This window comes from Rhodnius prolixus, unplaced genomic scaffold, assembly GCF_049639745.1.
Source record: "Rhodnius prolixus isolate KJV_2025 unplaced genomic scaffold, Rpr scaffold_6, whole genome shotgun sequence".
NCBI classification, from domain to species: domain Eukaryota; kingdom Metazoa; phylum Arthropoda; class Insecta; order Hemiptera; family Reduviidae; genus Rhodnius; species Rhodnius prolixus.
In genome coordinates this window covers 21,859,179-21,884,355 of record NW_027411634.1, presented here as the reverse complement: position 1 = coordinate 21,884,355, position 25,177 = coordinate 21,859,179, and the positions used below count along the sequence as shown (strand labels likewise).

Sequence of the window (25,177 nt, the reverse complement as noted above, 5' to 3'; positions counted from 1 at the left end):
TTCCTCACACTCGGCAATTTGCATTTGCACTCGCCTCGCTTCGCTCGCTCATGCGTGCACACCCTGCCTCGTGTGAGGAAAAGTACTACTTTCCACACTTGTTAAATAAATAACTATTAAATGATAGTCAACAATTTGGGGGGAAAGTGTTAAAGCAGTTCTTCCAGGGATCTTGGCATCCCTACCTAACAACACAAACAAGGACTGATACTAATAATCAAACTAGGATTTTTGTTTCAATTATAATTACTACACAAACACATTTAAATTTATTTATTTTTTTTGCTTCCTTATAATTATTTGTCCCTAATTTATGAAAATTGTATGTATCACTCAGTTTTCATACTTCCACGAATATGTTTGATTTTAAAAGGAAATAGTAGTGTTTCTTGGATTCAGAATTACAAGAACAAACGGAACACAGCAGCAGGCAGTAGTCTGCCCTTCAGGTTCACTAGACGGTAAGGGTGTCTAATGTACTTAAGTTATTCATGAGCTATAACCCGACCCTACCAAAGAGGGCCGAGAGATGGCCCTTTCCCTACAAACCAGCTGGCATCCCTAATAAATTTCATTTGCGACATGTTTTGAATATTTATTTTATACCAAAAGTAGCCTACCGTACCAAAACGTGTTTTCTACATTTTACTTTCTTTTTTTTTGTTCTGGATTATTTATTTAATTTAATATTGAATAAATATTGTGATCTGGTAGACAAGGAAAATTAGTTTACTTGGAGGTAATTTAATAAAAAATATCTCATTTCAAGACCATTGCTAATCAGTTTTTTTAATCCAATAAGTTCTAAATCTTCGATGGAGGGGAAAAAATTGCCAGTGTATATTGAATTTTGGCGGAGAACAGCAGGTTCTTAAGACTAGATGAAGAGGATGGTAGAGGAAACGAGTTGTCTAAAAGAGATTGAAGTCATTCTCAATTTCAATGGACGTTTGACAATTCTTGTTCTCCAGGTTTTACTTCTTCTTTATTTTTTTCTTCTTATGCAACATATTTTTTTAAGGTTCGTCAAAGTCAGCATTCACTGTCACAAGAATGCTTCTCACGATAGTGCCGCCCAACAATCACTGTTCTCTGCTGCAGAGACTGCACCGTCCAATCACCTCGGAGCCCAGTTACAAGTTGAATTTAATTTTCGCTAAACTTTGTAAAAATTGTCAAAACCCTGCAGGAAAACAATGAAGCTAATACAAATACGAAAAATGCTTATTTTCTCCAAAAATTTGAACGGCAGTCATAACGAAATGCAGAGCAGCGATTGAGGCTGCCAATGAAAGCAATAAGACTATAGCGCTCCAATGGATTCCAGAGCACTGTGGGCTGCTTGGAAACGAGAGAGCCGATGAATTGGCAAAAATAGGTGCGCAATATGGATCAACCTGAGCAACCAATCTCCATGCAGGCTTTTAAAAGGATAACTGTTGCCTTTCTTCGATCAGAAGTGAAGTGCAGACAAAAAGCGGTGGCAAGTATTGGTTGAACCAGGTGGACGAGTTCCACCTAATCTGACAAGAAGGGACGGCGTGGCCTGCTTCAGACTGCTCACGGGTCATGATTATTTGCAGGCCCAAATACATCGCATTGGGGTAGCGGCGGACCCGACCTGGAAGAGAGGACATGTCCTCCGAACACCTTGACGTGTTCTATCGAGGACATAAGAAGTCTTATTCTATCGGACGATATCTACAGAAAAAAAGCATTTGTGCTCTGGGAAGCCCGACGTCGGATGGCAGAACTGCCGTGACTTACGGGTGGCACAGATAAAAAAAAACATAAAAGTCAGTTTCAATCAGCTAGTTTTATCATATTTTTAAAGTGAATAAAATATTATTAATTTTAACCTTAACAATTACCTTGTTGTTCCTGCGCCTGCGCAGATGGATAAGATTTAAGAAGTATAGTATTGGCTAAAGGTTGAACAGGGCTCTCTTTCTTCTTTTCGCGTCTCTGTTGTCGCCTGTACTTCCATAATCGATATTTCTTCACTAGTCGTCTCTTTCCTCTTCTGAATAGATGTGCCAAATATCTGAAATTAAAAGAATGAAAATAAATTTACTGAAATTGTAGCGTACAGTCAGAGAAAAAGAATTGCAATTTCTAATCTCAATAATAAAATGAAAATGATGTGGCTAAAAGTTCAATGAGGTTTATATTCAGCTAGAACTCATTTCCTTATTCTGTCTTGTGATGATTGATTAATACAAATATCTGCGCTGTAGCCTTGTAAATTCAGTTTTTTCAGTTCTACAAGGCAAAATATTGTAACGAAGTTGACCTGAGCAGAGAAGAAAGGCCTAGATTGTTCTGGGAGTTGGCTGACCGAAGTCTATAACGGTTCACCATTGTATAAACAAAAGGCCAGACTTTACCTGAGCCGGAGAAGAAAGGGGCCAGATTGTTCTAGGAGTTTAGTGACCGTAGCCTATAACGGTCCACCACTGTGTAAAAGCAAGCTAAGGGAGCGGCCCCAGTTGCGGTGGGGGCAGTATGTGCGAGTGAGTGGCAGGTGGGAGTGAAACAGACGGAGTTGGAGTGGGGCAGTCCCAGTTGGAGTGGGGGAGCCGCAGTTGGAGGGAGGCAGACACAGTTGGAGTCAGTCTCAGTTGAAGAGTCAGAGTTGAGTCGGAGCTCTGCAGAATTAAGCCAGTTGGGCTGTTAGCCGGTTAGTTAGTCATTTTCGAGAGAGTCAGTGTTGCGGAGTGCTTCAGAGTTAGCCAGTTAGGCGGTTAGTCATTTAGTGAGTGAGTAGAGCTTTGTTAGTGCAGCTGAGACTAGTGCAATTCAGTGCAGTGCGGACCAGTAGTCAGTCGTGGAACAGTTTTGTGGCGTTACGTAGTGAGTAAGTAACAGTAAACTGTTGTGACTGTTGTAAATGGTGACTGTAATGAATAGCGTTAGTTGTTAGTAAATGTTAATGTGTGAATAAATCAGGTTATTACTTACAACTTTAGCGAGTTTTATTTATTTATCAAACCCACATATTATTTAAATTAACTAGTGGCAGTCACTAGTTGTAAGTAAAGTTTTTTTAGTAAAAGGACAAAAACTTTACAATATATTTGTCTTCAATCGTTCAAGAATAGCCTTGTTTTACTAAATATCAACTTTTTGTCTTTATTTAATTTAAGTTAATTCTTTCTCACTATTAAAATTTTTTTTTTTTATAAATAGATACAAATATTATAAATTTAACAAATTTTGGGGAGGCGGCTTCTTGACTTAAGTAAAATAAATAATACCTATATTTTGCAGAAAGGCTATTACGTCCAACTCCGAATTAGGTGTCATGGACACGGAGTGAGCCTAGCAAATTTACTTGACTATAAATTTCTCATATAAATAAAAATCAAAGACCTCTAGACCGGGAATCGAACCCATTACCACACAACAAAACCTTTAGCTTTACGAGCGTCGTCTCTAACCGTTCGGCTATCGTGGGTGCCGACCATTATTAGCGTCTCTTTTCATTTTCAACCTCATTCTTGGTATCGCGAGCTAACAACTAACAGTTCGTTACGGCAACCAGGCGAATTTAAACCTATAATTTGTGTGCTTACCTAAAAATAAATAAATAAAATTAAAAAATCGGTGTATAAATCGCCATGAATATTGGATCTATCAAGAATTTCTCACGGAAAGACTCAACTAAGTGAATTCGAGTCTTTCTAATAACTATTATTACCTCTTTATTAAAGTTTTTATCTTCTATTGTAAAATAATGTTTAATTATAATACATTGGTAATTTTGTCTTTGTGGGTTGGCGGCATTGTGGCGTCAGTAATGCGCCTTGAAGCGTCACTACTGTATAGTTGTGTACTGTGAGTTAGCGTCAAATATATCGTATGTAGTACCTTGTGTAATAAAGTACAATTAAAATAAAAACTATAAAACATATAAGTGTTGTTGTTCATTATTTTAGGTGACTGATTCATAGTTTAAATAGGATGAAAAAATAATTGCCATTTCAGTCGTGATACATTTATTCTGCCGAGCTTTCGACCTAGGGACTAGGTCATCTTCAGGGCTGTGGAACATGTTTATAGATTGTTAACAATGATTCTATTAAAATGAATATTTATAATATAACGAAATTTACAAAAATTATTTATCTAGTTTACAAAGTAATATTTTTACATTACAGGGTTGGTGTGTCTTCTGTTTTGTCTGTTCATGGACTGAGTGTGTTCGGTCTGTGTGTGATATGTGTTAGGTTGTGTGGTAGTCAGTGTTGCCAATTGTCAAGTATTTTGTAGTAAGTTTGCGTATTTGTTGTTTAAATTGTTCGTGTCTGTTTTGAAATTTAAACTGTCTTAGATATGTATATCATTTCTAGCATTTTCCTTTTTATTACTTTGTAAACTAGGTAAAATTTTTTTGTAAATTTCGTTACATTATACATATTCATTTTAATAGAATCATTGTTAACAATCTGTAAATATGTTCCACAGCCCTGAAGATGACCTAGTGTCTAGGTCGAAAGCTCGGCAGAATAAATGGATCACGACTGAAATGGCAATTATTTTTTCATCCATATAAGTGTTGTCTGTTCGTAGCAGCTGCAGCAGAGAAACCTCACAATTAAAATCTTAACAAGAAAACTTTTAACATCTATTCACCGTATTGCCTGGCAAATTGCGTATATCTCCACCGTATATGGAATTGAACAGTAATGGTGTGCTCCAATTGAGGGCAATTCCTCCATATTCACAGCACTGGCTCCTAACAGTCTACTTTTTTCGAATTATACAATAAGCTAGCAACTTAGGCCAACCTATACCGATCAATTACTAAAAATTGTCATTTTCTACACTTTTAAGGATAAAAATGCAATCAAATCAATAAATTTTAGTAAAAATGTAATAATTAGGAAAACAGCATATAAATTCTATACATAATTATTTAGGGCTGACCCAGCTAGGTAGGCAATAAAAATAAATGAAGGAACAGAAAGCTAGAAGAATAATAAAAACTTTTCGGGTAGTGATTTAAATTAATGGGGTCGACTTGGGCAAACAAAGTCCAAAACTTTGAAAAACTCTGCAGCTCGCTTTATGGTGTTACAAATATACTTTCGTTCCCAAAGTAACTGTGAACAGTTTGGGGTTTTGTCCTCTAACTTTTACTAACAAATCTTCTACATCGTTACCACAGCGTAGATGGTTAAATGTTTTCGTTTATTATGTGCTACAATAATAATAATAACAAACATTGAAACTGCGGTTTTCTTTTTAGTTAATTTCAATATCTTCCTTCACACGCTTACCGCTGATGAAAGAGATCGTTTTGTTCAGCTGTTAATAATTAACTACTTCTGATCGTCGAATTGTACATGTCTGGGTGATATGGTCCGATAATAATTGGTATTATTTTGGAGAACACGATAGAAAGAATGAACAACGATCGGAACAATGCTTAACGATTTGCAAAAATAATTTGTTTAATATTACACTCAGTGGGGCGCTAATGACCTCAGCAGTCGATGCGCCAGGAAAAAAAAAAAAAAAATACACTCAGTGACAAAAAAAAACCGGACCTTCAACGACTTAGGACCACCGGAAGTCTCGATCGAAGAGAAGGTAACGGTTGACAGCGATGTACGTCGCCTAGAGACGATCGTTTTATTACTCTTACAGTCTGCGAAATCGTCATGTGACCGCTCCCGAGATACGTAGTTATTTGTTTATCTTCTTTAATAATTAGGTACAAATGTTAACAATGATCTTTGAGCTCAAACTAATCATTGCAGACTAGTTGTTTACCATTTATCAGTGATACTTATTCTTTTAAAGTGTTTAAAACGGGTTAACAGATTTTTTATTTTTTCCTTGAGTCAGCTTATCAAGTGAGTTTTTTAATTTTTTCAAATTATATTCTATGATTAAACATAAATTTTTGCAAAAATTTAATTAAATTGACTTTTCCCCCTAAAAGGATGGTTTTAAGTCGTGAAGACCTTGCCCGGGCAGATGCTTCGGCCAACGAAGGGCATAGTGTACGGTACATCGCTCAAGACATAGGTGAGCCGCGCTCTACCATCCACGATGGCCTTCAACGACTTAGGACCACCGGAAGTCTCGATCGAAGAGAAGGTAACGGTTGACAGCGATGTACGTCGCCTAGAGACGATCGTTTTATTACTCTTACAGTCTGCGAAATCGTCATGTGACCGCTCCCGAGATACGTAGTTATTTGTTTATCTTCTTTAATAATTAGGTACAAATGTTAACAATGATCTTTGAGCTCAAACTAATCATTGCAGACTAGTTGTTTACCATTTATCAGTGATACTTATTCTTTTAAAGTGTTTAAAACGGGTTAACAGATTTTTTATTTTTTCCTTGAGTCAGCTTATCAAGTGAGTTTTTTAATTTTTCAAATTATATTCTATGATTAAACATAAATTTTTGCAAAAATTTAATTAAATTGACTTTTCCCCCTAAAAGGATGGTTGTAAGTCGTGAAGACCTTGCCCGGGCAGATGCTTCGGCCAACGAAGGGCATAGCGTACGGTACATCGCTCAAGACATAGGTGAGCCGCGCTCTACCATCCACGATGGCCTTCAACGACTTAGGACCACCGGAAGTCTCGATCGAAGAGAAGGTAACGGTTGACAGCGATGTACGTCGCCTAGAGACGATCGTTTTATTACTCTTACAGTCTACGAAATCGTCATGTGACCGCTCCCGAGATACGTAGCGAACTACAAACGGTCCGTAATGTCAGGGTGAGCTCTCGGACAGTCATTAGAAGGCTTTCTTAAGACACTTTGGAACCCCAAAACAGGGCTCCGGGCCAACAAAATGTCCCGCAGAGCCTTCCCGGGCCAATAAATCTACCGCTTCGTTTCCCTTATGTCCTGAATGACCAGGTACCCAAACTAGAAAGAACCTTATTTTGGTCACTAATTTCCTTCAGGGCACCCAGACATAATTATGTAACATAAGATAACAGAGAATAAAATATTATATTTAGTCTAAATCAACTAACGTTACGATATTTTCACCACAGACATATTGTATAAAAGGGATAATTTTTGGTAAATCGTAGGATGTGTGCTCTCTCGTAGTAAAATTTGGTGGAACTTTTATTGACATTAATAATACAATTAAACTCTTATCAGTATTCCAATGTTTACACCTGAACTAACCGGGAAATATTAAATAATGTTAAATTTAACGAAATTAGTTACAATGTAAAATATACAGGTGATTAGTTTCACATTGCATAAATAAATTTGTGAAGTGTAAAATGATAATAGTTCACTGGATTGTATACTGATAGTGTTAATATGATAATAGATAGATTAGTGGGTTAACAATCTGACGCTGTAGATGAATGTATGTCTTTCAAATTATGGTAATGATTCAAACGCTCAGAGCGAGGCAGTATTATTTATTGATTTTTTCTTAATCAATTAAGCGAAAGAGAAATGTATTACTTCAGTTATTAAATTTGAACTGATTTCTTAGACCGAATGCACACTTTGTGCTTATTTAAATTTGAACATACATATTTCATTAAAAACCAAAATCTCACGTATTATGAAATTTATTTATTGACTCGGATAAACTTTAAATGTTTATACATTCATAAAAAAGAGGATCAATTTGTATTCTTTTTTTCAGTTGGCGAACCTGTAAAACATAAGACCATACTATGTTGCCGTTTTGCAACCTCCCCAGTGATTGACTGGGCCCTAGTTCACTTTAGGAAGAGAATATCCACGTATACTTTCAGAGATTTCAACAATTTTTTCAGGTGCTTTTTCTTTCTTCTTTTTTTAGTGTTGCATTATGATCTTTTTCATTTCATATCTTAACATTCTCTTAAATATTTTTTATTTGTTTTGATTCATATTATTTGTATAATATTGTAACAAATTTTTCAATACAGATTGAAAATGCAATGTAAAATGTGTCAATAGATGATACAATGCAAAATAAAATTTAATGTCTAATGCTTGTAGTAGTTATTATTATTGTTTTTATTATTATTTATTTATTTATTTTTATTTTTTTCTATCTATACGAACGTTATTGGCAACACTGTTAGCAAACAGTTATTCTAGGATACACAAATATATGTTTAGTGTATACACATAAAAACGCAAATTCATATCCACAAATCCCTGTTAATCCGCTTTTCCAATAACCGGGCAAGAGGAATAGGACCAGCAGTCTATTTCGTATACCAAATAAACTACCAGAGTGTATTTTTATTTTTTGGTAGGTACTCCATGTAGAATGGTCAACTTGCAGGAATATAACGTTATGGATATTGAAGTAAACCAGAAAGTATAGCATGCAGAAATAGTTATTTTTCTCTTTGCAGATTACATTTTTACAAATTATTGGATCACCGACTGGTAAAAACACTAAATGTAAGTTTTCCCACATCGCTCTATTTTTATATAAATGTAATATACAAACAATATACCTATACATATACAAGGTGTCCCATTTGAACGGGCCACTTTTGAAATAACCCTTAAACGAAGGGAGATATCCAAAAAAAGAACATAAAGTTTGTTGAAGTATTTTCTCTTTAGTTTGTGAAGGTGTTTTTTGATTTTATTGCCCCCTTACCTCTTAAATCGGGGGTAGAAAGTGGCGATTTCCTTATACCCCCACTTTTTACTAATCTATTTAAAATTATTTAAAAACATTAAGAAAAATGCTGTTAATTTCACTTCAATGTTTCAAACCGTTGCCGAGATATTCAATCATACGATGTATAGCTATTAAATAACGAGACTGATGCTATTACAGAAGAACTATGCATGCGCCAAATCTTAACGACCGACAGCTGTGCAGCGTAAAGCCTTCTCTTTCAATGTGCAGCGTCTCACGTGTTTGTAGAGAAATCTGTCTGACCGGAACCATCGTTTGTGTAAAGAGGTGTTAGTTTCGTTTAGCCGAAAACATGATACTACACATGTAGTAGAGCAACGAATTGTCGTGAAATTTCACATGAAACTTGGTAAAACCTCTACTGAAACTTATCTTTTATTAAAAGAAGTTTATGGCGATGAATGTTAATCACATGCGCGAGTTTTTGAGTGGTTCAAGTGTTTCCAAGATGGCCGAGAAGACGTCGGAGATGATGACCACCCAGGTCGCCCTTCCACGTCCAAAACAGGTGAAAATATCGATTATAATTAATCAACATTACTACCGGTGAGGTGTTTGCTCAACTCCGTGAAAGAGTAAGGAAAAAAAAAAGACCCGATTTGTGGAAGAACAAGTCACATGGGTTCTCCATCAAGACAAAGACGCCGGCTCACACTGCATTGTCTGTCAAGACCGTTTCTAGCCAAGTACAACATCCCAGTTTTAGGCCATCCGCCTTATTCGCCTGATCTTGCCCCCATGTCACTTTTATCTGTTCCCCAAAGTCAAATCTGCATTTGCAAAGCGACACGATTTTAGTCCGTTGAAGCTGGGAAAGAAAAAGCGGCACGCGTCATGCAGGAGCTCACAGTAAAAGACTTCCAGCACTGTTTCGAACAATGGTAAATTCACATGGAGCGTTGTAGGGATAGAGGAGGGGTGTATATTGAAGGTGATAATAACTAAATATGTATAAATTTAAAATAAAATGTTTTACAGCATCAGTCTCGTTATTTAATAGCCACACCTCGTAAAGATTAAATGTTCGTCGTCTTTTTTCCTATTTCCCTGTTTTATAAACTAACATTAAATTCTGATAAAACTTAAAGCCATAAGGGACTTAAAAATCAGGTAAAACATATTCATTTTGAATAAATAGGAAATATTTTTTAAATATATTTTCGTAAATAAACAGGAATATTTTGTTTTAATGATTTACATAAATAATAGTAGCTCATAGAGGAAGGAATGCGGTACGTTTAACATCAAAAATCAAAAAAAGATCTAGCATTTGGTCTTTGTTATGCACGTAAGGAATTTTGCAGTAATGTTTGGATAGTTTAAAAAAAAAAATAATCCAATTGATTTTGTGCGCTGATTTGTTATTAATGGACGTGGGTCGACAAGGCGAATTCATCTACCACAATGGTCGTGTGTTTAGTATAGAAAGTAAAGTTTCATGATCGTATCTGATCACCTTCTAAATGATATATTATTAATATTGTAATTATATTAAGAAAAAAAAAAATGTTCCCCCACTTCCTACAAATAATAGATGTGAATTAGGGAAATAGTTCGTGAAGAAGTGTGGAAGAAAGATGGAGTGTTGCCAGGCCGCAGGTTATGAATGTTGTAGTTGACTATACTCTAGGTTGTTGAAGCCAGATCTTCCACCTTCACTATTGTTATCTTGAACAATAGGCTAATTCCCTATTGTTGCAGCTGCAATATTCTTTAGAGACAACTCTGATAGATATTGGCATCAAGACTATCTAGAATACCATTGTATAATAGAAATTTGGAGGGAAAAAAATCCTTTTTAAAATGTCTAATTTTTATTTACTACATATTAATTAATTTAAAATGATTAAAAATTGTTTTTTAATTAACTTTCGACTTGATTTTTTTCAAGTTCTTTAGGGCAGAGGACGCCAAAATGGTCTATATAGACCCACAGGGGTCTATCTAACAAAATTAGGGGACGATCTGAGCCAGGGGGTCGAAGGAAAAACAATTTAGAACTCAATAAAGCGAACATTGCAAAGAAACACCAGGCATACCCATCTCATTAATTAAGAAGCAATACTTTAGTTACTTTACTTTAATTATTTAATAAATATTATGGTATTTAAATGTCAACATTAAGATATTTTTCATAAAACTATTGGTTACACAATGTAAAATTACTTTAAAATTATTATTAGTTAGTAGCATCTCTTGGAAGAACACACACCAAGTTTCAGCCAGATCGGTCTATTTCTTTGTGTTTGGCATTCGTTTGAATCGAGGAAGTCGAGTGATTTTCAAAAAATGGACGAAAAAGAATTTCGTGTGTTGATTAAACACTACTTTATGAAAGGCAAAACGTCTCGGGAGACTAAAGAGAAGCTTGATAAACATTATGGTGACTCTGCACCTTCGATTAGAACAGCTTATAAGTGGTTTCAAAATTTTCGGAGTGGCCATATGGGCACAAGTGACGCTGAACGTTCTGGAGGCCCTGTTGAGGTTACTACTCCAGAAATCATTGATAAAATCCAAGATATGGTGATGGATGACAGAAGAGTGAAGGTGCGTGAGATTGCTAGTGCTGTGGGCATCTCGAATGAACGGGTACATAATATTTTGCATCAACATTTGGACATGACAAAGCTATCCGCAAGATGGGTGCCGCGATTGCTTACGCTTGACCAAAAACGAAATCGTGTGAAGTGTTACAAGGACGGTTTGCAGCTGTTCCAGAAGAATCCGCAAGACTTTAAGCGTCGTTTCGTCACTGTGCATGAAACATTGATACATCACTACACTCCTGAGACCAAAGAACAATCTAAACAATGGGTTACCAAGGGGGAATCTGCGCCAAAAAAGGCGAAGACCGTTCTTTCGGCCGGAAAGATTATGGCGACTGTCTTTTGGGATTCGCAAGGAATAATCCTCATCGACTATTTGGAAAAGGGTAAAACTATTACAGGTGCATATTATTCATCGTTATTGGACCGTTTGAAAACCGAGCTGCAAGAAAAACGCCCACGATTGGCCCACAAAAAAGTCCTTTTCCATCACGACAACGCACCAGCTCACACCTCAGCAGTTGTGGTCGCAAAATTAATGGAAATAGGGTTCCAACTCGTTTCACATCCCCCCTATTCTCCAGACTTGGCTCCCTCGGACTACTATTTGTTCCCCAATATGAAGAAATGGCTGGCGGGAAAAAGATTTTATTCAAACGAGGAGGTGATTGCAGAAACGAATGGCTATTTTTCAGACTTGGACAAATCCTATTATTCGGAAGGGATCAACAAACTAGAGCAGCGTTGGACGAAGTGTATAAGCCTAAAAGGAGACTATGTTGAAAAATAAAAAAGGTTTACCCCAAAAAATTAAGTAGTTTTTATTTTTGCACGGACTTTTCAAACGACCCTCGTAGATATTACCTTCTAATTAGCATCAAATTCAATTAAAAGCACTGCTTATTGCAAATATGTAATCTCTTTAACAAAAACTTACAGTTTAAAATGTTTAGTATAAGGGTTGATTAAACGCCAAAAGGTACACAAATCAGCTAGTACCCAACATTTCATTCATGCTTAGCTGATATAATTTAAGTAATTTTGCTGCATTAACGTTTTCTTCACATTTTTTTAGAAATTATTAGATGTCACAGACCCTCATGCTGGCCATTTTCGTCTATAAAATATTTGTTCAAGTAGCACTGTAGATTGACAGTAATATCTATTAATCTATAATAATCAAACTATTAATTACAGGTTAGAAAGAAAAACGTTATAAAAAATAATAAAAAAAATATGATGCTAAAAAATGCAAAACCTTTTTTTAAAAAATGCTTATATCAACATACATCAATGATTTTATTTATTTTATTTATTTATTTTATTTTATTTATTTTTTTAAATCGTCGGTTTAAGTTCATTCTTCGATTAAAGCAATTGTTATTTTATGTAGTAGTCAAACGTTTATAATAATAGGTAATAATTATCTGGCTTTATTGCAAATAATATAGTTTTCTTCAATTACATTCTCAATCTAGATGTTCTTCCCACAATGTTGTATATATGTAATATAAAATAAATAAGATATGCATATTTTTAGGGCAGCTAATTATTCCAGTATTTTACTATAAGTAAAATTAGGGGGACTAAATTAAATTACAATTTATTGAGAAATGAATAATTGTTGAATAATCTACTTGTTATTAACTGAGTTATTTGTGCTCACGAATATTTCGGTAAGACGAATTCAAGACTGAAATATTCTGTTAAATCCGTGATTCAAATTTAAACAGTAGCTGACTCTAACTTTGTTTTTTTCTACTTTAACATGAATGTATATGTGATTACTAAGAATAAAGGGCATATTAAAGATAAATCCAAAGAATAATTTGAAATGGAGTTAAAATAAAGTACCTATTTAAAAACGAAGATATAATATACATTTTAACATAATTATAACAAAATAATATTATGAATGATCTGGCCAGCATAAGGGTCTGTGACATCTAATAATTTCTAAAAAAATGTGAAGAAAACGTTAATGCAGCAAAATTACTTAAATTATATCAGCTAAGCATGAATGAAATGTTGGGTACTAGCTGATTTGTGTACCTTTTGGCGTTTAATCAACCCTTATACTAAACATTTTAAACTGTAAGTTTTTGTTAAAGAGATTTTTGTACCTTTTGGATAGATTTTCATTTTTGTCTATTTTACAAAGTTACTTATCTGCTTCACAGATTTTTATAAAATTTAGAATAAGCAATTCTATCATTATAACCTGATAAGGTGTTAAGTCGGAACCATAACTACCACTGGAGAGATCTTTTTAAAGAATGATTATAGTTGCCATCCTCAATAACAATTTTTTTGAGAAAGCGTTTTGAATAAAATAGGAAGGTATTTGTACGTAAAAAGCAAAATTAAACTGCGATTTCAGTACTTCCTCTTAAGAGGAGTAAGAAAAATAAACTGCGATTACCGTACTTCTCCCTAAAAGGCAAAGATTTTGAATCGAACGACAATTCATTAATGTAAATAGGTTCACTCATTGATAATTTTAACGATTGCAGTACTTCCTCTTAGTAGATGCAAGAGCTTGATGGTCCTTCACAGCCAAGTAGAGGAGCTTTAACAACTTATTCGAGCTGAATTTTATCAAAATCGGACTAAGCATTATAGAAATATTGGTAATAATAGTTTTAGAAAGGGCCTTACTTGGGTGGGGCAAACTCCCCTCCTTATGAGGCACAGCGTTCAGACTTTTAAAGTGCAAATCTGTACAAAATTTCGATTCGAATGACACTTCATTCATGACAATCGGTTCTCGTGTCGATAATTTGAAACGATTGCTATACTTTTCCTTAACAAGTGTAAGAGCTGATCGCCGCTTTAATGTTACGTAGAGGAGCCCTAACTCTATCTTCCTACCAAATTATTTCAAAATCGGGCTGAGATTTACAGAGTAAATTAGTAATGATAATTTTGGAGGGGGCCTTACATAAAGGGGGCTAACTCCTCTCCTATTCGATGTACAGCGTCGAGACCCCCAAAAGGCACATCTACATAAAATTTCGAATCGAATGACACCTTATTCATGAAAATCGGTTCGTGCGTTTAGGCGCTACGCAGTTTACAAAAAAGGTAACAACAACAACAACAACAACAACAACAACAAGAACAAGAACAACAACAATTTTTGAAAATGTAGTTTTTGTGCATTTTTCGCATCGTTTTTCTCGAAAACTAATTAATCTATTTTATTACGAAAAAATTACAGTTATAAAGGAGGGTTTGGAGTAAGATTTAAAGAAAATTTGGGAATTTTATCTTTTATAGAAAAAGAGAAAAAAATTGTCAAAGTTGGGTGTTTTTCAACGTTACGCTTTTTCGTGCACTTTTTGACGATCAACCCTTATACAACTGTCCTACCGGACAGTTTTAATTATTTGTGAACTGAAAGTGCAACTTTACACAATAAACTTTGGAGTGTTTTGGGACTTATTGGAATTTTTATATGTTATAAAAATATATACTGTTAAGCGTTAATCTTTTCAATCATAAATGCCATGTACCTCTGTTAGGGAAAAGCTTTACATTTGCTTTTGTATTTCATGTACATACAGTGACGCCCATTAATATTGGGACAGTACTTACAGAAGTTAAAAATTGACGAAAATTAAAAGTGGCACCCATTGATTCAAATTTTTATAAATTCATTTCATTTTATAATTACTATTAATTAAATAAAAACTATTTAAATAAGTACATAAAAATGTTTTGGTAGATTAAAAAAAATATATATAATAATAAGTGCAAATTCTACCTCTCATAAATATTGGGACACTATTATAATTTATAGTTTGTCCAAGGTTTTGCCCGAATATCTATACAATTTGTAAATATATACCTTAAGCATATATTTAATATGAAATTAATAATTAAATTAGTTTATATAAATCAAGCCACGTATAACATGTCGCGCAAAAATACAAATACAACGATTGAACAAAGAAAAATTGTAATTTCTTTGCACAAAGACAATAAAAAGTGTTAGAGAGACAGAAAAACTGATCGGACCTAAAACATCTACTGCGTGGAACATCATTCAGCGTTACCAAAAAGAAAAAGAATTGTTTCAACCCCACAAAAAGGCCGTCCTCAACTGCTCTCTGAGAGCAAAAATGGAGCAGAAACAGTTCGGAGAGTGCTAAGAAAACTCGACTATCATGGTAGAGTAGCCTGGAAGAATCCTTTTGTCAGTAAGATAAATCGTGTTAAGAGAGTGAAATTTGCCGAAAAATATTTTAGTGAAAATAGTGACTTTTGGAATGATATACTCTAGCGATGAATCAAAATTTAATGTTTTCCAGTCAGATGGAAGGGATATGGTCTGGAGGAAAGCGAATGCTGAACTCGAAAAAAAGAATTTACAGCCAACTTTAAAGAGTTTTAAAGCTGCACCTCCGGGTGGTGGTGGGTCAGTTCTGGTTTGGGGCTGGATGTCCGCATCAGGATTTGGAGAATTAGTGTTTATTGATGGAATGATGCACAAAATGGTTTATAGTAATATATTAAAAAATAATTTGAAAAAAAATGCCAAAAAATTGGGTATTTTAGGGTCTTCTAAATTCTACCAAGACAACGACCCCAAACCTACGGCTTGGGTGATACGCCAGTGACTGTTATATAATTGCCGAAAAGTTTTCCAAACCTTTCCGCAGTCACCAGATCCTAATCTCATTGAACAATTATGGCAATATTTATCCAGTACTTTAAGCAAACGAGTAATATCTAACAAAAATGAATTAAAACGATGTTTCCTTGAAGAATGGGAAAAAAACACCACCTGAATTAACCAAAAACTTGTTTCACCTATGCCTGATCGTTTGAGGGCTATTGTAAGTCAAAAAGCAATTATTAAATTATTACCAACCAATTATTAAATAGTAGGAGATTTTAAATATTGAACATTTAAACTCTAGCACTTCTGGTGTCCCAATATTTTTTGAGAGCCTTATTTTACACTTTTTCAAAAAGTGCTACCTAACAGTTTGGAATTTCATCGATTTATACTTATATATAATTTCTACAGATGTTGCTAATGTAATTAAAAAAAAAAAAATTCCAAACTTTTGTATGTTGTTTTCATTTTCCTTTTAAATCATTTTGTAATAGGTGTCCCAATATTAATGGGAGTCACTGTATGTTGATTAGTATTTGCTACTAACGAATTCTATTTCAATAAGGATTTGTACCCTTTATGAAATTAAATATTATTATCATTATTATTATTATTATGTACTGTTAAGCTTCATTAAAACATTATCCAAAGTTTAATGTTACAGTATTTAAAAAGAACCAACAAAGTGAGACAGGTTATTTAGGAGAACGGGGAAGAAAATTATCCAAAAATTTGAATAAAATAAATTCAGCAACTTCTTAGAAGTTTCTAAATGGCTGAAATATGAATAAAATGTAGGGTTCTTCCTGATTTGGGTATTTTTTTTATCGTTTGAATTATAATTTGAAAACGTTTATTTCCAATTTAAATTTTTTTATACAAATATATTTAAAAGGAGGTTTCAGGCTGCATGCCTATATCCTCTCCACAACATATCAACATTTACATTGGATACAAGTCGAACTTAATGCTAAGGCAAAAAATTTAAAAAAAAACTTACTACATAAGATTAATTAAAGCAAGATATGCTTTAGCCTTTTGTGCTTGTATTTTCTATAATTAAGAGAACTTAAGTTATAGTCCATAATACTTTTTATATGCGGGTAGGGACTATGTGTACAGGAAGTTACAAAGTTTTCCGTAGCGTTGTAGATAAATGTGGACACGCTGGCAACATCAAGTGCTACATGCATCTAGTCTATGGGTGTCCATCGGGGATATGACCCAACTAGCATTAAGCAATTGTTTTGGACTCTTTGTAACTTCCCGTAATTGGTGCAACAAGTATTGGACCACACAGGGGCTGCATATAGCAGTACGGAGCGGATATAGAGATAGTAGATAAGATTTTTATTAAGAAAATCTAAGTTAGAGTTGCGGTTCAAAAGAGGAAAGAGACTGCACATAATTCCTACCGCTTTATCGCACACTGAGTTTATGTGTTTGGTGAAAGTTAATTTGGAGTCTAACACCAACCCGAGGTATTTAACTTTCTTACTCTACGGAAGGGAGTTACCGTTAATTTGGACAAATCTATTCACAACCGGTCTGCGGCGTGTAAACAAAATAATTTGTGTCTTGGCATGGTTTGGCCTTATTTTACATTTTGCAAAGTATTTGAAACATTTTTCAAGGGCTATCGATAATTGTTTGGCTATTGTGTCAACTCTGAAGGAAGAAATAAAGAAGGCAGTATCATCAGCAAACAGGGAGCAACTGGATTTGAGTTTCAGCTTGGTGACGTCATTAATAAAAATGTTGAAAAGTGTAGGCCCCAGGACTGAGCCTTGGGGAACACCAGCTTTAATTAACCTCACACCTGAAACTGTGGTACCGAGTGCGACGTTGTAGACAGCTACAACACATATGTTTGATATCATTTCAAACATTTTACAGAATCCAAAATCCATGTCTTTTTGAAAAAAATATGGGTAATATAGATGATTCAACAATTATCATTCCAACATTAGAAATTAATAAAATTGATAAACCTATTTTCCAAAACACTCAAAAATCAATCGTGTAAAGTAGCACTTACAGTTCACAGATTTTCTTAACACTTATGATAAGCAATGCTGAACAAACATGAATTAAACTACTTCATAATCATTTATCACTTCCAGGAAGAAAATTTGACGTCGTAAAATGAAAATATTAGCCACTTACTTGACAATTTCTGTATAGCAAGAAGTTGGTTCAGAATTATTAGTGGATGAGGCCAGAGTGCTTGTTGATTGGAATCTTGCCCTTTCCAAACGCATTCTTTCCATTTCTCGTTTTTTCGTTTCGGAAAATTGTGTTGCTATAACTACTAGGCACAGGTTGATCATGAAGAATGAGCCGATCTGAAACATAGACCAAAAAATAAAGTGGAACAAAAAGTTAAAATCTTAATTTAAAGTTAAATCATGAAGAATTATTGATTTAGTTTCGTGAAAAATTTGTATTTCAAAGAGGAGTTTTAAGAGCCAGCGAGAAGTTTAAGAACAAACTTTGTCAGGCAAAAAAAAAAAAGAAAGTAAAGTACTACTTAGGAAAATTAAAGAAAAGGAGATTACGCAAAGATCCTTAATTTTGAAGGACTTGCAACTATTTAAGCCCCAAGATAAGACCTTGTATTTCATACAGTTTGCTGTCCACTGACGATTTTTAATTGAGATAAGTAAAAAGTAGAAAACGTTCGTTTCTGCGAGTAAATACTGTAAAAACTTCAGGAGAACATCTGAGGATAACCTTTCTTTTACCTTCTTATCAGTGATGTATCTATCCACAAAACTTAAATACTACGAGGGGGTACCCAAAAAAAACCGGAATTATTTTTTAAAAGCTATTTATTTACAAATTTTTTACAGAACAACCTTATCCCCTTCAAAATACTCTCCATTACAACTAATACATTTGCCCCACCGGTGCTTCCACTGTTCGAAACATTTTTTGTAGTCATCTTTAGAAATGGCTGACAGCTCCTTCTTCGTTTTTTTCTTGACCTCTTCAATGTTGTCAAATCGGTGACCTTTCATGCCCTTTTTCATGCGTGGAAATAAGAAAAAGTCGCACGGAGCCAGGTCAGGCGAGTAAGGTGCGTGGGGCAGCGGAACCATGCCATTTTTAGCCAAAAACGGTGTAACAGAGATGGCTGTGTGTGCAGGTGCATTGTCGTGGTGGAAGAACCAGTCTCCTGTTTGCCACAAATCGGGTCTTTTTTGGCGAACACTATTGCGCAATCTTTTCAAAACTTCCAAATACAAGGTTTGATTGACGATCTGACCTGGGGGGACAAACTCTGAATGGACTACGCCTTTGGCACCAAAAAAGCAAATCAGCATTGTTTTGATGTTTGACTTGACTTGACGACATTTTTTTGGTCGGGGTGAAGATGACGTCTTCCATTGGCTCGACTGTTGCTTTGTTTCTGGGTCATAACCATAGCACCATGACTCATCACCAGTAATGACCTTTGACAGAAAGTCTGGATCAGTTTCAAGCTGTTGTTTCAAAGCACGACATGTTTCAACTCGATGTTCTTTTTGATTGTCAGTCAGAACTCGAGGAACAAACTTGGCAGCAACCCTTTTCATCCCCAAATCTTCCGTTAAAATTCGCTGAACCGAGCTCCAAGATAACCCACTACTCTCTGACAGTTGATCAATTGTCTGTCGACGGTCTGTGAACACCAGCTCTCGAATTTTTTCAACATTTTCGTCGATTCGGGCAGTTGATGGACGTCCAGAACGAGGTTTGTCATCAATCGACATGTCGCCATTTTTAAACCGAGTAAACCACTCGTATACTTGAGTTTTTCCCATAGCGTCATCTTTGTAAGCTGTTTTCAACATTAAAACACTTTCAGCAGCATTTTTGCCGAGTAGAAAACAAAATTTCAGAGCTGCACGTTGTTCACTTAAACTTGCCATCATAAAAAACGAAAAAAGAACAAAACAGCGCTGGTAAAAACAATCACTGCAGATGAACAGAACAAGCCAGGCAGACAACACAGGCAGGACTGAACTGGCAAGGAATTGCGCTATACACGTCTAGCGGCAGAAATGCGTACTACATAAGCTCCATGCGCGGCAACGCAATTCCGGTTATTTTTGGGTACCCCCTCGTATATGGGGGAAAAAATCTGTTACTATAAATTTCTTTCCACATTTAATAATTTAAATGAATAATTTAAGATTTCTTGCAATAGACTTAACCCTAGTAGAGAATGTTAGACCCGCAAACAGGTTACTAAGTTACTTTTAAATTCAGCAGAACAATAATTGTCTGACACCTGTTCATAGTTTTAGGCCTTGTCCCTGTGATTAGGCAACTTTAGATGGATGGTATAGCTGCTGGTATAATAAAAAATGTAGTTCCTTACTTTCTTGCCTGCACTGTAAAGCAGTGGTTTTAGGAATGATCGTTTATTAAAATGATTTATTAAGAAGAAAAAAGACATAACAGCGGCTTGGAACCAGATTTTTCTTTTTCCAGAAAAATAAGTCGTAAAAAAGTATCTCTATATTAATGAAAATATAGTCCACATACCTTAGACTTAGATTAAACGATAGATAACTGTAGCAGAAAAATAGTACAATTAATTGAGGTAACCTATTTATATCAGATTATATCAGTCTAATCTTTATTCAAAAGTTAATTTTTGTACGATTACTTGAAATAAATTTCCGTCATCATTCTAAAGTTCGAATCTGTGTTTAGTAAATACAAATTTTTAGTTTTTGAACAGGCATTTTAATATATTATAATGGTCTAGTTTCTAAATATTAAAAACATACTTTGTTTCGAAGTCTGAGTTAAAATCAGTAGAAAAGAATCAATGAAATCTGGACTCCACCTAGCCTATTTCTTTCCTTCTCGTTCATAGACGGCCAGTGGTACTTTAGCTCACTTTCTTGGACCAACCCAATTCAAAAGACTTAGGGTGAAGGGACCAGTAATTGACTGCTTAAGAAAAAATTCGAGTTTAAGGTAGAATAACTTCCATTCTTTTGGCTCCAGGTGTAGGTTGTAAAATTGTACCGCTCCAGTAGGATGTATTTTATTTTATTAATATTTTAAAAGCAGTAAATTCGATCTTTATGTCAACCAAAAATGATTTTTTTTGGAAGTATGTCAATGACCCAGTAATTGACATACCGAATTTTCGGTGGAACCAGTGTTTGACATGGGGTGGGACCAGTAATTGACATACAAATATATTCATGAAACGACATAAGGTATGCATTCAAAATCACTTTTAAATCTAAATAAATCACTTAAATCACCTAAATCACTTTTTCAATTGGATTTATAACAAAAATCGGTCTTATTCATAATTAATTACAATCAGTTTTTAAATAGGCAAACCTAAATAATCTAATATTTTTTCAACTTTGCCCTTTTTTATGCAGTTTTTGACGACCAACCCTTACACAACTGTCCTACCGGACAGTTTTAATTAAGTCCCCAAGCCAAGACAGGTAATTTGAATAACAGCCCTTACTTTCAATAGTACCAAGGAGATATTAGCTAAAATGCTTGTTAGATCGTACACAATGTCTGTCGGCTCGCTTTTATCTCTTTCTCTCAACTCTTCCGCTCTCTTATCCTTTCAAGTTTCCGCTAAATATTTTGTTACTTAAACCTCTTTTTGGGAATTTTTTTTTTTGGTTCTCACTTTACCAAACTCTCTACTTCCGATTAGACACACATCCTTGTTTTATCCATTCCGCCTATAACGTTGCTACTGATGGCATCTACGCGTCCTTGGGTTCGAGTTGTTGGTGCTTTCTAGTGAACCAAATTTCTCCTACGCTTCCCTTCTTTTGGAGCGCTTCGCTAATATTTTCCACGATCTGTGCTGCCAGTGTCATTTGCTTCGAAACCAAACTATCTGAATGTAATTCATTCTTATTTTCTGCATCTAAACAGTATTTGATTGTTTATTATTACTGAGTTACCTCTTGGGCTCATGTATATATACACTGTGCACGTTCATCGCGTCCCGCCTCAGGTTGTAAGCATTCGCACTTACAACAGTAATAAATAAATGAAACATCAATGAAAAAAAAACTAGATTAAAAAGTAAGTAATGTGTAACATCACTAAGTCACCAACTTCTCCACTTATGTTTAATTTCGCACCTGATACTTCTCTTGAGGGAGCTTCATTTTTCCCCTGGCCGTTTTATTTGATGGAATTCTATGGTTCAGCCATTTCCTCCCTTTCTTCTTTGGCATGTGGCAAGGACCCAAAACTGAGGGAGAATGAGAGATTTTCAAACTCCGATAAGTGGGCGTCGTTTTTATCAGTCACGTTGGCCTCGTGAAACTGTTCGGCGATCTCGACTATTCCAGTTTGTTGTTCATACATTGTTGTTCTGTACAGAATAATCATTCTGCATGCCCTCTTGAAATAAGGCGTACATTTGCTAATTCATTAATTTAAACATATTTTGTTGGAAGTTTTACTATTTATTTTATGTTGCCGATTTTTATCAATGATTTTATTTTACAATGTATTGAATTTTTAATTATAATAAAATTTATCAACCTATCTTATCATTTTCCCAGGAAGTCAATCACTGGTCTCAAACAAAAAAGCTGTAGGACTAGTAATTGACATACATGTCAATTACTGGGCAGATTGCTGTTTCAAGGACCAGTGATTGACAGCCCCATTTTAATCCTCAATGCTTCTTATAATTAAAAAAAAAACTACATAAATGAAATCTACAAGTAATACTAATTATAACAGAACATTGATAACCACACGAATATATGAACAAATAAACGAAAAATAAGAAAAAAGAAAAATTATTTTCTTATCAATCCTCCTTAGCAACGGCTTGTTTTTTCCTTGATTTTGAACTTTTAACACAAATAACCTTCCACTGATACCAAGGAACCTTCCAATAATTAATATTTTTCTGGAACTGCTGCCTAAAGGCTTCTCAATAACGAAATTGAAAGAATCACCACTAAAAACGGCACATATCCCTTATAATACCAGTTTATATCTGGTATGTCAATTACTGGTGCCCAGTCAATTACTGGTCCCTTCACCCTACTTAGTCAACATTTATTTTAAGCAACTTTGGTAATAAATAAAATAAAGAGTAAATGAAGTTAAGTAATCGCCTATTAGATTCATTTTGGGCTTAACGTCTATCAATCAGGCATCGTTAACGGAGGCAGAAGCGAATACTTTTTGTATTAACATTTTTTTTCCATGCTTCACAACCACTACAGCAACACGCTATGTTTTTATACGTTTTAAACGTTTAACGTTCATAGCACATTGTGTGTTTAAAGCTAGTAATTCCATTCTTAGAACTATTATATCGGTTTTGGCCGATTCGGAGGCGGAAATTCGATCTTTCTGATGCAGTTTTTCAATTTTACTTTTTGTACAATTTTTTTCCACTCAATTAAATAGATTTTGGAGGCTCCACAAGCCTCAATAAAGTAAAGATTTAGTTAAATTAATGATTTCAACTCCATAATATTAATGGATATAAATTTACAGAATACGTTTAGCAATATCTGGTAAGTTTTCCAAAATTTCTAAACAATATTCCTCTAAACTCTGACCAAACTGCATATAAAATCATTTTTGACTAAAACTTGTTTTTCCAAGCAAATTGTTTTAGAGGATTCTTGAGGTTTATAGAATTAAATCCTAAAAAATAAACCCCCTACTTTGATGGTGTCGCAACCAATATGTCCGAGCAGTTATACGATCAAATTCACTTACTACTTGAACTTGCATTTCTGGTAAACCATCTGAACGTTTTAATACAATTCTCTTCATGCAAAGTCGTGTGAATTTACCCATCAGATTTTCACAGTAAATTGAATTAAGGGATTGGATTCAGCGGAGAGATTTCCACCGCAAGTCCCTAATCCCTTTTTGGGCTACAGTGGCAAAAGCCCAAGATTTTGCAAAGCTTATTGTGGAATAAATTTAATCAATATGTAACATAGAAGTGATTGTCACCATGGAGACAATTTCAGAACATAACGGGTGATGGAAACTGTTAACAACAAAAATTGATTTAAAGTTTTATACTTAGTACAAAAAAAAAAAAAATGAAATGATATGTCTCAACATTGTAATTTAAAAAAGTATTATTATATACAAATAAAAACACCTACGCAAAAGCGACAGAGTTGAAGTCATGAAAATGACATCCAAATTAGATTCAAGTCACCTGAATATAATTCTAGAGATACGCAGGTAGTCTGTTGTGACAGTAGCAGTTTACCTGCACTGGATTACTGAATACTTGGTACTCGCTTTTCACACGGCCATTTTGTATTTACCGTCAATTTGATTTATAATAAACATCGTTATTTTGAAGGAATTTAATTTTTTTGTTTACTTGCGCATAAAATTAAAACTAACCGTATGGGGAACACAGGGCCGGATTTAGATGAAAAGAGGCCCTAGGCTATTCCACTTATGAGGCCCTTACACCTCCCATTTTTAAATTTGTAAATTATATGAGAGATAATAAAATACATCACTACTGTGTTATATGAAACATATTGTTATTAGTACTGTTTTTAGAATAGTGTAATTTTAATTTTGCTAACAATCTGAATGTAGGCCTCTCTTGATCTTGAGGCCCTAGGCTGAAGTCTAGTTAGCCTACAGAAAAATCCGGCCCTGGGGGAACACCAAAACAATAGGAATACTTCTGGAGTTTGTGAATATTCTTTCGCACTTTTGAATCGCAGACTCCAACAAAAGAAAAATCGAGCTATAGTTCTGTAAGAGAGAATTAGAAGATCGGTAGTTGCTACTGGCATCATAATCAACCTAATTTGTAGTTATGTAAATAGGGTAGGGATTAGCTATGAGGTTAGCGAAATGGACTCCCACGCGGAGGTCCCGGGTTCGAATCCAGCTGCTGACCCTTAGATTTTCTCTTCCTAAGAGCTTCTTACAGCTCACTGTCCGGTGATGGACAGTGTTGTCTGTAACGAGAGAACACTGTCCGGAGGCCGCAGTGCACTGAAAAAAGCTCCGGGGGCTAATAACCTTAGATGTTGACGCGCCTTAAATCATAAAAAAAAGAAGAAAAAGTTACGTAAATACCGAAGTGAATATTGAAAAGAACCGAGGGTTTTACCAGTAGATTAACTCTCTGGCAGCAAAACCCAAAGCATCATCTCTTAAAAATATCGACGACAGAGGTTATGCCTCTTTTTCCAATAGGAATGTAGAGTTTGGTGCATTTTCAGCAATGGTAATCTTTCAGAGTCAACGTAAGTGTGAAATAAGAGCTATATAACTTGCGTTTGGGACGGCGATTAGAGGTTTGCCTTCTAGCGGAATCGTAGACGGCGATTTTTAGCTCATCAC

The 25,177-nt window shown here is 34.9% G+C and overlaps 2 protein-coding genes across 8 annotated transcripts in view; one reads left to right on the top strand and one right to left on the bottom strand.

The window, feature by feature from the left end:
* The window catches only part of Ca-alpha1T (Ca[2+]-channel protein alpha[[1]] subunit T), a 673,619-nt gene that overhangs the window by 69,384 nt on the left and 579,058 nt on the right, over positions 1 to 25,177 (bottom strand). For all 7 annotated transcript variants that reach the window (XM_074140614.1, XM_074140612.1, XM_074140616.1 and 4 more), the window contains 2 exons: positions 17,990 to 18,168; positions 1,872 to 2,044 (listed from right to left, as the gene is read on the bottom strand). In XM_074140614.1, the coding sequence (XP_073996715.1) occupies positions 1,872 to 2,044; positions 17,990 to 18,168 (352 nt within the window). The remainder of the gene's footprint in view (positions 1 to 1,871; positions 2,045 to 17,989; positions 18,169 to 25,177) is intronic.
* Positions 6,298 to 7,944, top strand: LOC141460311 (uncharacterized). Its single transcript, XM_074140200.1, has 4 exons — positions 6,298 to 6,374; positions 6,463 to 6,620; positions 7,646 to 7,778; positions 7,914 to 7,944. Exons 2-4 carry the CDS (start codon positions 6,464 to 6,466, stop codon positions 7,942 to 7,944), a joined length of 321 nt encoding a protein of 106 aa, XP_073996301.1. The 5' UTR covers positions 6,298 to 6,374; position 6,463.

What these genes read in the sequence shown, in the direction of transcription:
- LOC141460311 (XM_074140200.1), top strand. Translation starts at nt 6,464, where the DNA reads ATGGTTGTAAGTCGTGAAGACCTTGCCCGGGCAGATGCTTCGGCCAAC. An exon ending in AAGTCTCGATCGAAGAGAAG is followed by an intron (nt 6,621 to 7,645) that starts GTAACGGTTGAC and finishes TCTTTTTTTCAG; the next exon opens with TTGGCGAACCTGTAAAACAT. An exon ending in GATTTCAACAATTTTTTCAG is followed by an intron (nt 7,779 to 7,913) that starts GTGCTTTTTCTT and finishes TTTTCAATACAG; the next exon opens with ATTGAAAATGCAATGTAAAA.